We start from the raw sequence: 12,758 nt of genomic DNA on the forward strand, positions 1-12,758 counted from the left end.
TACATTTTTTGGACACTACTATAAAAATACAGGATGGACATATAGACACCACCTTATACAGAAAACCAACTGACCGACAAACATATCTACATGCTTCTAGCTACCATCCCAAACATACCAAACAATCCATCGTATACAGCCAGGCCCTACGTTACAACCGTATCTGTTCCAACTCTACAGACAGAGAATCTCACCTAAGAGATCTACAGCAAACCTTTTTAGAACTAAAATATCCACCTGATGAAGTTAAACAACAGATCAACAGAGCCAGACTGATACCTAGGGAGAACCTGCTGCAAGACAGACCCAAAAAAGAAAATAACAGAACACCACTAGTCATCACATACAGCTCCCAAGTTAAAACAGTACAACGCATCATCAGAGATCTACAGCCTCTCCTGGACAATGACAGCTCCCTTTCTCAAGCTCTGGGAGGAAGACCTTTCATTGCCTACAGACAGCCACCCAATCTTAAACAACTCCTCACCCACAATAATACAACCACCAGACTTAACATGGACACTGGTACCAGAGCCTGCAATAAACCCAGATGCCAACTTTGCTGCCACATACACCCGGACAACATCATTACTGGCCCCAACAACATCCAACATACCATCTCAGGACTATTTAATTGCTCATCTTCTAACATTGTGTATGCCATCAAATGCCAACGGTGCCCTTCAGCTCTCTATATTGGACAAACAGGCCAAACCCTACGCCAAAGGATAAATGGACATAAATCTGACATCAGGAACCATAAGACTGAAAAACCAGTAGGAGAACACTTCAATCTCCCAGGACATTCTATACAAGATCTCAAAGCAGCTGTTTTATTACAGAGAAATTTCAGGAACAGACTGGAAAGGGAAGTTGCTGAATTGGAAATCATTACCAAGCTTAAAACCATGGAAGCACCTGGGATGAATAGAGACATCGGATTCTTATCTCATTATGCATGATCAAGCTTTCTTTAGCACCTCAGCCCAGGACTAATTGCAGCCATCAGCAGCCATTAACAGCCATCTACAGGTTTACCACTCCCATCAGCCCATCTCCCATTCCCACCCACCCCCACCACCCTCTGTATATATATATAGGGTTTGACACTTCTGTTTCTAGTGTATCTGAAGAAGTGTGCATGCACACGAAAGCTCATACCAAAATATAAACTTAGTTGGTCTTTAAGGTGCTACTGAAGGAATTTTTTTATTTTGCTTCGACTCAGACCAACACGGCTACCTACCTGTAACTTCTCATAACATTGTTTGCATCTCTGCTACAATACTAGTCTGGTTGCATCTGCCTGGCCCAGAACAAACTCACTTGTTTTTCATTACATTTGAAGAGGTTCAAAAGCTGTGTGAAAGGTATAGTCCAAGGTTTTTTTTGAGAACTTTACTGTAGCTAAGCACACTGACCTGCAGCCTAGGAGTCTCCCCTACCACCCTCCCACATGTCTGGAAGGAGGTATTCATAAACTTTCCCTCTCACTCAACCACAGTTTGACTTGCTGACCAGAGCAGCTAACTTTGGTTGTTTGAGACAAGCCAACTTCAAACCATGGTTTACAAAGCTGACTTTTTGAAACCAAAGTTCCCAGTTTAGATTACTTGTTAAGCTGTAGTTAATGAGGAGCAGAGGCCTCCAAACTCCTTGTACTGTGCTGCTGAGAAGCCAAAGAAGGGCCTGTTAAGCACAAGGGCTGGAGGATTGCTGCAGCTAATTTTTGTGTGTGCATATTGCACTTGAGCATGGTCTCGGGTGATGTGCAAGTACAGTTTCTGTCTCCAAACCCTGAGGGTTCAAATAATGTGCACTTGAGCTAACATTAGAACTGCAGTATTGCCTTTACTGTGAGAAGTGCAGTTACTTGTAGCTGTCACTTATCTGTGGCCCTGTGTTTTCCCCATCAGCCCAAAGGATGCCATCCGAGCGCTTAAGAAGAGGTTGAATGGAAACAAAAACTACAGGGAAGTAATGCTAGCTCTAACGGTGAGTAGCGTGTGCAAGTGGGTGTGATTCGGGGGTCAGCGTTTGGGAGACCTCCAAAACAAATCTGCCCTCCCTCTCTTCCCCTTACCAACTTGGAACAAGGAAAGGTGTGCAGAAAGTGGCAGTCTTCTCAGACAGGCATGTGATTTATAACAATCTCATTTGCAGCATCGGACGGCATGAAATACTAACAGGCATCTGTAGTCACATTGAAGGAGGAATATTTTAGGCCAGTGGTCCACAAATGATTATTATTATTCTACTTTTTATTAGGCTCCTGGAGCCAACTCTAGGGTCCTTTGGGGGCTTTGACCCCCCACAATAAAATATTTGTGAGGGCACACAAATGGTGTGTGTGCACTGTGTCATGTGATAGATTATGTGGGCCAGGGCTTAACCTGGGCCCCCACAATATTTTATTCAAGTTGCCTCCCTGACTGGAGCAGTTCATCAATATGAAATCCACTTGTATATTAGAGTTTTCATTAGGATAACCAAATTTTACCCATCAGTGCAGATAGGGAATTTTGTGCACCAGTTCCAGAACTAAAAGTAAAAAGGTAAAGGACCCCTGGACAGTTAAGTCCAATCAAAGGCGATTACGGGGTTGCGACGCTCATCTTGCCTCAGGCCGAGGGAGCCGACGTTTGTCTGCAGACAGCTTTCTGGGTCATGTGGCCAACATGACTAAACCGCTTCTGGTGAAACAGAACACCGTGACGGAAGCCAGAGCGCATAGAAATGCCATTTAACTTTGCATCGCAGCAGTACCTATTTATCTACTTGCACTGGTGTGCTTTCAAACTGCTAGGTTGGCAGGAGCTGGGACAGAGCAACAGGAGCTCACCACCATCACGCAGATTCGAACCGCCGACCTTCCGATCAGCAAGCCCAAGAGGTCTAAACCACCGTTCCAAAAGTATAAGAAGTAAAGCCCCGTCATGTGGCATAAAAGTTCTCTGGTGCCTCTGATCCACTAGAGACATTCAAATTAGGAATAATATTTTCTGTGATTGCCAGGGCTCATGTGTTTTTGTTCCACAAATTTTGACTGGCCTTTGGTGGACAGCCAAAACAGGTTGGGCACCAGGATTCTGTGGGCACCAGGATTCTGTGTCTCCAAAACACAAGTGACATCAGGAGCAATTCCCCATTCACCCGGGAGACAATCCACACACATGGAAGGAGGGGTGGGCAGTCGTTGCTGCAGTGCTCCAAGCATTTCAGAAGTGCAGTGGATGCACTTGGAGAAAAGCAGTAAGGATTGTTCCCTTCACAACACTGAGCTTTGGAGGTAATCAGAAGCCTTGTGTGATTGTGGGGCAATTCCCCACCTCCCCTCTCCAGGATCAAGCTTGTTCTTCTGCATTTACTGCACAGAGCACTTTTGAAACATAGGGCCCAAAGAAACCATAATTTTTATCCCATTTGGGGATGTCCCCCATACCGAGCTGGGAGGAAGGCCAGGGGCTCACCAGGCTCCCTAGAAAATGGCAGAACACTGGCCATGGTGAGTGAAATGATTAATCCCCTGGACTACCACCTTGGGCTGCTCCTTTCTCAAAGTGTCCCCACACCCCTGGACATTAGCTCCTGTCCAAGGCAATATAAAAAAATTCCTTCCAGTAGCACCTTAGAGACCAACTAAGTTTGTCATTGGTATGAGCTTTCGTGTGCATGCACACTTCTTCAGATACCACGAAAGCTCATACCAATGACAAACTTAGTTGGTCTCTAAGGTGCTACTGGAAGGAATTTTTTAAATTTTGTTTCAACTACATCAGACCAACACGGCTACCTACCTGTCCAAGGCAATGAATTTCTTCCTTGCATGTGTTCACCAGCTTTCTTTGCTCCACCAGTAATGATGGGTTCCCCCCCCCCACAGGTCCTGGAAACATGTGTGAAGAACTGTGGCCATCGCTTTCATGTCCTAGTAGCAAACCGTGACTTCATAGATGGTGTCCTGGTGAAAATCATCTCTCCCAAGAACAACCCGCCCACCATTGTCCAGGATAAAGTACTTGCACTAATTCAGGTCTGCCATTGGGCTTTTGTTTCTGCCTTCTGAGTGATAAGCAATATTAGTCAAAAGTAGACACACACACTCTCTCTCTCTCTATATATATATATATTAGTTTTTTTATTATTGAAACAATACAAACAACAAATAATAGTTTATTGGTCGCCAGATACAAAGCAGAATACAGATGTGTATAAGGCAGAAAATAATAGCAACATGTTAAGTTAAATAACCAAGTCAAAAAGATGTGTGAGTTACAGGGGTCTAGGTTCCTCCAGAGGGCAGTTAATAAAATAAACATAAATCAATCAGCACTGAAAGTATCTCTTTAAAATTCTTCCTTGCATCCCTCTACTGTGTTATGTAAGTTTATCAGCCAAGCCATGTACCATACTCTTACCTTACCTTTTGTGGGTAGTCTTTTGTGGATTGGAGGGGTAATTGGGAAGGTGGAATGTTATTAATTTTTTGAAGGTGGGTGGTGTAGATGGAGGCGGTCAGGTTTTATGAGGTGGGACGTTTGGGGGGCGTGTTTGGAGGGTAGTGTGAAGGTGGGGTTGTAGGAAGTTGTTGAGGGTGGGTTGTTGTATCTTATCTGGACATGGTTCCGTGGAATGGAAGTGTGGAATCTAGTCTGTCTCCCTGGGCGGTCTGGCTGTAGGGGAGGCCTGGATCCGGGATCCGGCCTGTCTCCCGTTCCAGGGGTGGGTTGGATCTTGGATGCAGCTGTCTCCCGGGGTGGGATGGTCCATGTTGGTGGTGTAATCTGTGGGGCGGGTGTGGTGTGGAACCGGTGAGGGATGGGGAACGGTCTGTTCTGGAGGCGGGCTGCACCCTTGTCCATGGGTGCTGCGGGTCTCCTGCGCCAGCGAGGGACGTGGAGAGGCCTGTTGATGTTAAAGCCGATCAGAGCGTGAGGGGAACTTGAAACTGAGTCTACCTCATGGCTATGAGATGGCTATGATATTGGGTGTGTGTGTTTCTTCATCCCCCGCTTTGTGTAAGGACATGCTTTGGGGAATTGATTTGGAGAGAGAGGGGATGATGAGAGATCCGGCTGTTTATCCCCAGGGTATCCTTATCAGGAGTGGAGTGATGGGTAGAGAAGGGACACTTTTAATCCTTTCCCTCCTGCACCATGCTCCCAATGAAAATCCTTTCTCTCCTCCCCAGCATCCTCCAGCATTTGGGACCAGGGCAGGGGGGACTGACCAGTTGGCTCCAGAATGTCATTTGGCTTCTAGAAGTCTGAGAGCAGCAGAGTTGCTATTTTTGCTTACAGCCTGAAGCAGAACAGCAATTACTGGCTGCTGCTAAATTGTCCGTGTCTGGAAGCAGCCCAAAATGCTGCTGTGCCGTCATTAACGTGTACTTTTTCTGGCCTTTCTCTTGTAAATAAAAAATGGCACAACTCTCCAAGGGAGTGAGAATTGCTTCTGCAGGAAGGATGCCTTCTGTTGTAATTCAGGGAAGATTCCTTGGAAACTGGCTTGGCCAACACGGGCGGATCTTGCCAATCAAAGATCAAGCTCCCTCTGCTCAAGTGGGATTGGCTGGCAACACCCTTGTGGCGGAGAATTGATGTCTTTAATTAACCTTATTGGAAGATGGAGCTGTAAGAACACAAGAAATGATGCGCTCACACAGCAAGGCTTTATTTGTGTGCTTCCTGAGACACTGATCCGTGAGGGTTTTCCTTTTTCTGCACTCAAGTGGCATATACTGTAAATTTTATGAAATTAATGAATCGCATACTTCTTATTTCGTTCACAACTTTGTTTCCTTACCGTTGATACATTCAGAATGTTTTTAACTCTTAACTGCTTTTAGATGTTCTAATTGCTATGGTTTTTAGAATGTTCTTGCTTTCTTCTTGTTTTTACATTGTGTATCTGTTTGCTGCTCTGGGCTCCTTGGGGCAGGATATAAATTCAGTACATAATTACATTTACTTACTGCGTTTAGTAAATGTCCTTCATGTGGCACCCTTGAACTTCCAGTTGACCCTATGTGGCCTTATTAGAAACCCTTGGGGCTTTCCTCAGGCTTTAACCCCTCCCACAGTTACCATACAGCCCTAAGACACTGTGATGGAAGAAATATTGTTCACGTCTGGACAGTCATGCCTTGCTTGTTGAATGGAATCTCTTCCGGAAGTCCGTCGGACTTCCGAAAATGTTTGACAACCAAGGCGCGGCTTCCGACTGGCTGCAGGAGCTTCCTGCACGCAATTGGAATCCGTGGAATCCGTGTCGGATGTTTGGATTCCAAAGAACATTCACAAATCGGAACACTCTGGGTTTGTGGCGTTCGGGAGACAAAATATTTGAGTTGCAAGGCTCCAAGGTACAGTGATGCCTCGCAAGACGAAATTAATTCGTTCCGCGAGTCACTGCGTCTTGCGATAATTTTGTCTTGCGAAGCGCGGTTTGCCGTGGCAAAAAGACAAAAACAAAAAAAACCCGCAAAAAATCATCTTGCGAAGCACGGCCATAGAAAACTTCGTCTTGCGAGTCACCAAAAACATCGCAAAACGCTTTTGTCTTGCGGGTTTTTTGTTGCGCGAGGCATTCTTCTTGCAAGGTACCACTGTACTATATACTCACAAGAAATGCGGTCTCCTTCAGAGTAGAAATAACAGACCAAGTTCCACAATAGAAGGGAACTGGATTGAGTTCCTTGTGACATTCTCTGTTTCTTTTGCAGGCCTGGGCTGATGCCTTTCGAAGCAGCCCTGATCTAACTGGGGTGGTCCACATTTATGAAGAACTCAAAAGAAAAGGGATTGAGTTTCCAATGGCTGATCTGGATGCTCTGTCTCCAATACACACACCTCAGAGAGTAAGTGGGCAGTGTTGTCTGCTTTTCTTCCTCTTTTTTTTTGTAGAGGAGGAGAAACAATTGAGAGGATCCCTGCCTTCTGCCTTCCCTTCCCTTTTGGCTAAAGAGCATGATAACGACAGCAGCACAATCTTTCGGTGAATACTATATATCTGAGTGTTTGCACATTGTTCTCTGCTAGAGCGTTCCTGAAGTTGACCCAGCTGCCAGCATGCCCAGGTCCCAGTCTCAGCAAAGGATGAACTCCAGTTCCTACTCATCTCCTCCTCCAACGGCGTACTCTGCTCCTCAGGCCCCAGCTTTGAATGTGACCGGCCCCATCACAGCAAATACAGAGCAGGTATTGTCTGAGCAGGTACTGTAGAAAGGCATTCCCGCCTCCAGAACCTTTTAAATATCAGACCGTGAAATGCATGCAGCTTCTGTAAAAGGTTGCATTTCTCTCTCCCCCCCCCCTTTTAAAAAATAGATTGCACGACTGCGAAGTGAACTAGACGTTGTTCGTGGAAACACCAAAGTGATGTCTGAAATGCTCACAGAAATGGTCCCTGGGCAAGAAGATTCATCAGACCTTGAGTTACTGCAGGTACTGCAGGTTGCAACCAACGCCTTAACATAGTAGATTCAGGGCAGGAGAAAGGTTCCCCACCCCCATCTGTTTGCCGCCACAAGGTATGATGATGGCTACTAGCTGAGAAGCCTTTCGAGGAGCAATGGATTCAAACTTCAAGAAAGAAGATTCCACCTAAACATTAGGAAGAACTTCCTGACAGTAAGAGCTGTTTGGCAGTGGAATTTGCTACCAAGGAGTGTGATGGAGTCTCCTTCTTTGGAGGTCTTTAAGCAGAGCTTTGACAGGCATATGTCAAGAATGCTTTGATGGTGTTTTCTGCTTGGCAGGGGGTTGGACTGGATGGCCCTTGTGGTCTCTTCCAACTCTATGATTCTATGAGTTTAGACGTGTAGAAGAGGTTTGCAGGTGGCCATTGGCCCTGATGGCTAAACAAAGCCTCAATGTTCTCTGAATACCAGTTACTGGGGATTGGGGGGTCATGAGAAAGGGTGGGGTGTTTCCTTCATGTCCTGCTAGCAGACTTTCCAGAAAGCTCCGCTATAGGAGGCAGAATGCTGAACTCATTGGATTTTCAGTCACAGCCACACCATACTTTTAAAGCACTCTTATGCTACATTAACCACCGTGGTTTTTCGCAATGAAACCTGGGAACTGTAGGGTGTTCAAGGGTCTATCAACAACTCTCAGCACCCTTTACAAACTACATTGCCCAGGATTCTTTGGGAGAAGCCATGGCTATTAATGAGGACTAAGACTGGATGTCGTGGCTGAAGAATACTGTTCCCGGTGGCGACCTCAAAATCACTGGATGGAAGAATCGTTTTTAACTGTAGCTGCTTTTTAATTGCAGTCATTTTCATAATGTTTAAACTGTTTTAGAATATTGTTGCTTTGTTCTGGTTTTTGAATTGTGTATCTGTTCACTGCTCTGGGCTCCTCAGAGAGCAAAAGCAAGATAAAAATTCACTAGCAGTCTCCGTTCTGATCCAGCAGGGCTCCTCTGATATTTTGTGTTCCAACTCCCTGCCTATTAGAATCATAGTAACAACAACAATAATGATGATAATAATAATTTATTATTTGTACCCCGCCCATCTGGCTGGGTTTTCCCAGCCACTCTGGACAGCTTCCAACAAAAGATTAAAAATACATTAAAATGTCAGAACGATGAGGGTGGAGACGCTCCTGCAAGTCTACTAGGCTGAAGCCATTTAAGGCTTTAAAGGTCAACACTAACTCTTTGAATTGTGCTTGGAAACGTACTGGGAGCCAATGTAGAGTTAGAAGGGACCATTTAGTCCAACCCCCTGTAATGCAGGAATCTTTTCCCAACATGGGGCTTGAACCCACGACCCTGAGATTAAGAGTATCGTGCTGTACTGACTGAGCTATCAGTTCTGTTTTATAAGCTTACCTGGAAAAGGAAGGGGCAGCTTGGGGATCGGGGTAGCAAGACGGTTTGTGGTTAGCAGTGCTATTTTTCTAGAAAAAGAGGTGCTGGAACTCCCCATGAACAGCTTCGTCTTAGAATTCCAGTGGTGCCAATCTGATAGGTGCCAGAACTGAGTTCCGGCTGAAAAAGAGCCCTGGTTGTTAGTTGTTACCCATCAGAAACCCAATAAGCAGCTAAATAAAAAGGAAAGGTTTTAATGGCATGCAACCAGGCGCTGTAGCAGAATAGAGACAGACAGGCCCCGCCAGCCCTCTCTTCTCCATCTGAATCCAACCTTCTGAAATGTCACAATCTGGCTCTGAACTGATGGGATCAAAGCTGACATGCTGTAAACTCAGCCCTCACGCTGTGAAAGCAGCTGCAGGAAGCATGAGGTGACTCTTGTCCAAGTGCAGAACGTCAGACCATGAGATGCCAGGTCAACCAGGCTTGCTTTTCTTCTCAGGGGTGGGGGTGCTGATACCACCAGCAGCATGGCTGCCCTTCAATGAATGAATGTGTACTATTATGGCTAAACAGCCAGCATAGTAAAACTAGAATTTCAGCATAATTTTTACATAAACATTAAAACGGTCAAAGTGGAATTTAACAATCAATATACTAATTAAATGGATTTAAAATATGTATCTTTGCATGGCTGTCCTTAATCCTGAATTTCCACTCTGAAGGGGGAGGAATGCAAAGAGGGAGGAGGCTAATTCTTGTATTGAAGGCCAGGGCTTCTAAAAGTGGCAGCATTGGGAAACACTGCCAGGTAGGGCTTGGCTATTGAGGCTTGGCTGTATTTTGCGGTGGTTCAGAATTCTACGCTGCTAAAAGGCTGCATTCCATGGTATTATTTACCTTATGCAAATTTGCATGTATTTTAGCTTAATTTATCGTCCTTTAGTTGGTCACCTGGAGTTGCAAAGAGCTTCTCACGGCACTGATGCCCAGACCACAGGAAGTCTTTTGCCACCACTGTCAACCCTTAAGATCCTGTTCCCCATGAAGTTATAGCTGCAGCCATAAGGACTAGAAATTTAATTTTTAAAGAATTGCTAAAATGTTTAAGAACTTGAACTTTTGAGCTCAGTATTACACCCTGACCTGAGTGTTTATGCGGAAGCTTTGTCGCCCTGGCCCTGGAGCCTTACGCTAGATATCTTGACAGATAATAACACAGGCTTTATAACCAGAATTAAATATATGGAGTTCTTGATTGTTCTGATCATCTGGCAAATGAGCATTCTGCCCTTCTTTTCTGCCACCTTACAACACTGGGAAGGGAGTAGTCTCTGCTGAAAATGGACCCACCTTTACCCGTACCCCCACCACAACTACATTGTGGAATAGCACTGTTAGCCTTACTTGTGATTGGGCACCTTTTTGGCAAGGGCTGCCCCCGCATGGCATGATGTAGTTGGATTGCGTGAGCAGGCCTACTATATCTGGGCTCTGACGACTGAAGCTCCCCTGTGTCCTCTTGGACATCATTTCTTTCCCTTGAAGTTGCAATGATTCATTTCTCCCAGGAGCTGAACCGCACCTGTCGAGCCATGCAGCAGAGGATCGTGGAGCTCATCTCGAGGGTGTCCAACGAAGAAGTCACAGAAGAGCTGCTTCATGTAAACGACGATCTGAACAACGTTTTCCTCCGATACGAGAGGTGGCTTGCTTTTCCTCTGAAGCTCAGATAGTTGCTGGCTTACCCTTAAGTGTGGCTTTTCCTCCCTCACCGAGTAGTTCCTAATCTTTTTGAAAATCAGCCTTTTTAACGTCCAGAGTGTATCCTGTATTAAGAGCTCGTCTTGCTTGTATTAAGAATTCATCTTGCTTGTTTCCCATACTCTGTGCATTAGTATAGAGACAACTGAAACTGTGAGTCATTCTTCCAACTGCTTCTTTCTTGTAGTTACCTGCCCTTTAGCACGTTTCTGGAGCTATTAACTCCAGTACCAGGTGTTCTCCTGTTATCTGTAATATTGTCTTCCTCCCCCTCAGGATTTAGTTTAAAGCTCCTGATCATTATTTATTTATTCATCTATTTTGATTCATTAATTTAGTTCACTTACTCATTAGTTAGATATTTCTTTCAAATCAATCGTCCTGATTCCATGCTGTCGATGGAGTGAGAAGCCCCCTTTGATCCATTCTAGCTAAGAGAGCTGGAAACACCTGCTGCCAATGTCACTTGTGGGGCTCTGGCTGCAGGTTACCCATCCCTGACCTACATCAGCAGCCTTTTGTAACCCATAATATACTTGCAGATACTTTGGACTGCAACTCTTGTCATTCCTGGCTCAGACTGATGGGAGCTGGAGTCCCAAACATCTGGAGGGCACCAGGTTGAAGAAGGCTGGCCTTCAGCATTGTAATGACAGGTTTTGGGGTGAGAGAGTTGGATGGGGTTTCTTCCAGCCATTCCTAGAGGTGTGACAGTGCAACAGCCCTTGTGATCATATGCTGGTCTCTGTGGCTACAGTCGGCTTCCCACCACCCCAGCCGGAAAAAGACAGATCCTTCCTTGTGCATCCTGGGTTTTATCATAATACTTGTACCTTTCAAAATTGCTACATGCCATTAATTTTTTATCTCTCCTTTTTTTTTTGTCTGCTGTAGATTTGAGCGATATAGGTTGGGTCGGTCTGCACAGAACGCAAGCAATGGGGTGAGTCCTCCTGCTGGGCTTCTCTAATAAGACAGGTTTGTCCAGTGCAAAATTGCTAATGTTGGGCTTGGCAAAACTCATCCTTGAAAGTGAGGTGGTGCCACTGCTGCAAAGTCTTTCTTGCCAGAACAGTTTCTGATATTTGTGATGAAGTTTGGAGCCTCTTTGCTCTTAAATCAATTGCATTTAAGTAGGTAAATATGAGGTAGTTTGCTTGCAGGTTACAAAGACAGGAGCAAGCTGAGCTGAATGGGATATAATGATCCAGATATCAAGCTCTTGAGATGGGTTAAAGGGTTATATCTTGAAAATAAGCTGAGATAGGAATTGGTGTTTTCCCTTTGCATGAGCTGCAATTAAACCAGGAAGCCTCTAATTAATAATAGTTTCTTGTTCCATCCAAACAGCGAAATCATGGTTTACCAACTTCAAACCGTGTTTTAATATCCTGACTTGTTCCGAAGCTGGTATCCATAGTTTCCCAGTTTGGAAACAATGGTTTGTTGAAGATTATCTGTGTGGGCAAAAGACTGACATTTAACTCAAATGCTATCAAATGTGTTTCATTAATCCCATCTTAATGGGATTAATGAAACACATTTCACAAAGTCTGCCCATTTTTTTGCTCCCCCTCTTTCCCCTTTCCTCCCCACTGCTTCTTTTTTTTCACCACCAGACTGCACCCAAATTCCATAAGCAGAAAACTCAAGTATGTTTGGACAAGGAAAGGATTTTGGAGAACTGTGACCTCTTTAGCTGCAATATGATTGGCAAGGAATAAAAAAATGGGTTTAGAGTATGAGGGTTTGTATACTTAGTAAAAGAAAAGAAGAAAACACCATCCTGTATAGTATTAAAAATTTGACAGCTTTCCTGATATACTGTCAGAATAAATTATACAAATGAAGTAAATGTTGGACTAGAAATTCAAGAAACCAAATTCCATACCTGGTGTTGGAGACAAAGAGTAGGGGGGGGGGGAGAGACAGATCCCCATAGCTTTCTCTGTGCTTAAATAGAGCAGCCTTCACCGAACTGGTGCCCTCCAGATATTGTTGTGCTTCTGCCAGCTCAAGCCACCATGTCCAATGGTTCCCGATGATGGGGGTTGTTATCCAGCCACAGCTGGAGGGCAGCAGGCTGGGGAAGGCTGGCTTAGGGCTTCCTGAATCGTAGCCGTGTTCAAGAAAGGCTCTGACTAGCGCTGTCCCATGCAATGCAA

General features: G+C 44.9%; 1 protein-coding gene across 4 annotated transcripts in view; it reads left to right on the forward strand.

Annotated features, from left to right (window-relative positions):
* Positions 1-12,758, forward strand: part of TOM1L2 (target of myb1 like 2 membrane trafficking protein) — a 54,781-nt gene that overhangs the window by 15,270 nt on the left and 26,753 nt on the right. For all 4 annotated transcript variants that reach the window (XM_060282430.1, XM_035130760.2, XM_035130761.2 and 1 more), the window contains exons 3-9: positions 1,917-1,995; positions 3,884-4,033; positions 6,725-6,859; positions 7,041-7,199; positions 7,329-7,445; positions 10,401-10,534; positions 11,488-11,536. In XM_060282430.1, coding sequence (XP_060138413.1) covers positions 1,917-1,995; positions 3,884-4,033; positions 6,725-6,859; positions 7,041-7,199; positions 7,329-7,445; positions 10,401-10,534; positions 11,488-11,536 — 823 coding nt within the window. The remainder of the gene's footprint in view (positions 1-1,916; positions 1,996-3,883; positions 4,034-6,724; positions 6,860-7,040; positions 7,200-7,328; positions 7,446-10,400; positions 10,535-11,487; positions 11,537-12,758) is intronic.

The sequence above is a fragment of the Zootoca vivipara genome, chromosome 14 (assembly GCF_963506605.1).
Source record: "Zootoca vivipara chromosome 14, rZooViv1.1, whole genome shotgun sequence".
NCBI classification, from domain to species: Eukaryota; Metazoa; Chordata; class Lepidosauria; order Squamata; family Lacertidae; genus Zootoca; species Zootoca vivipara.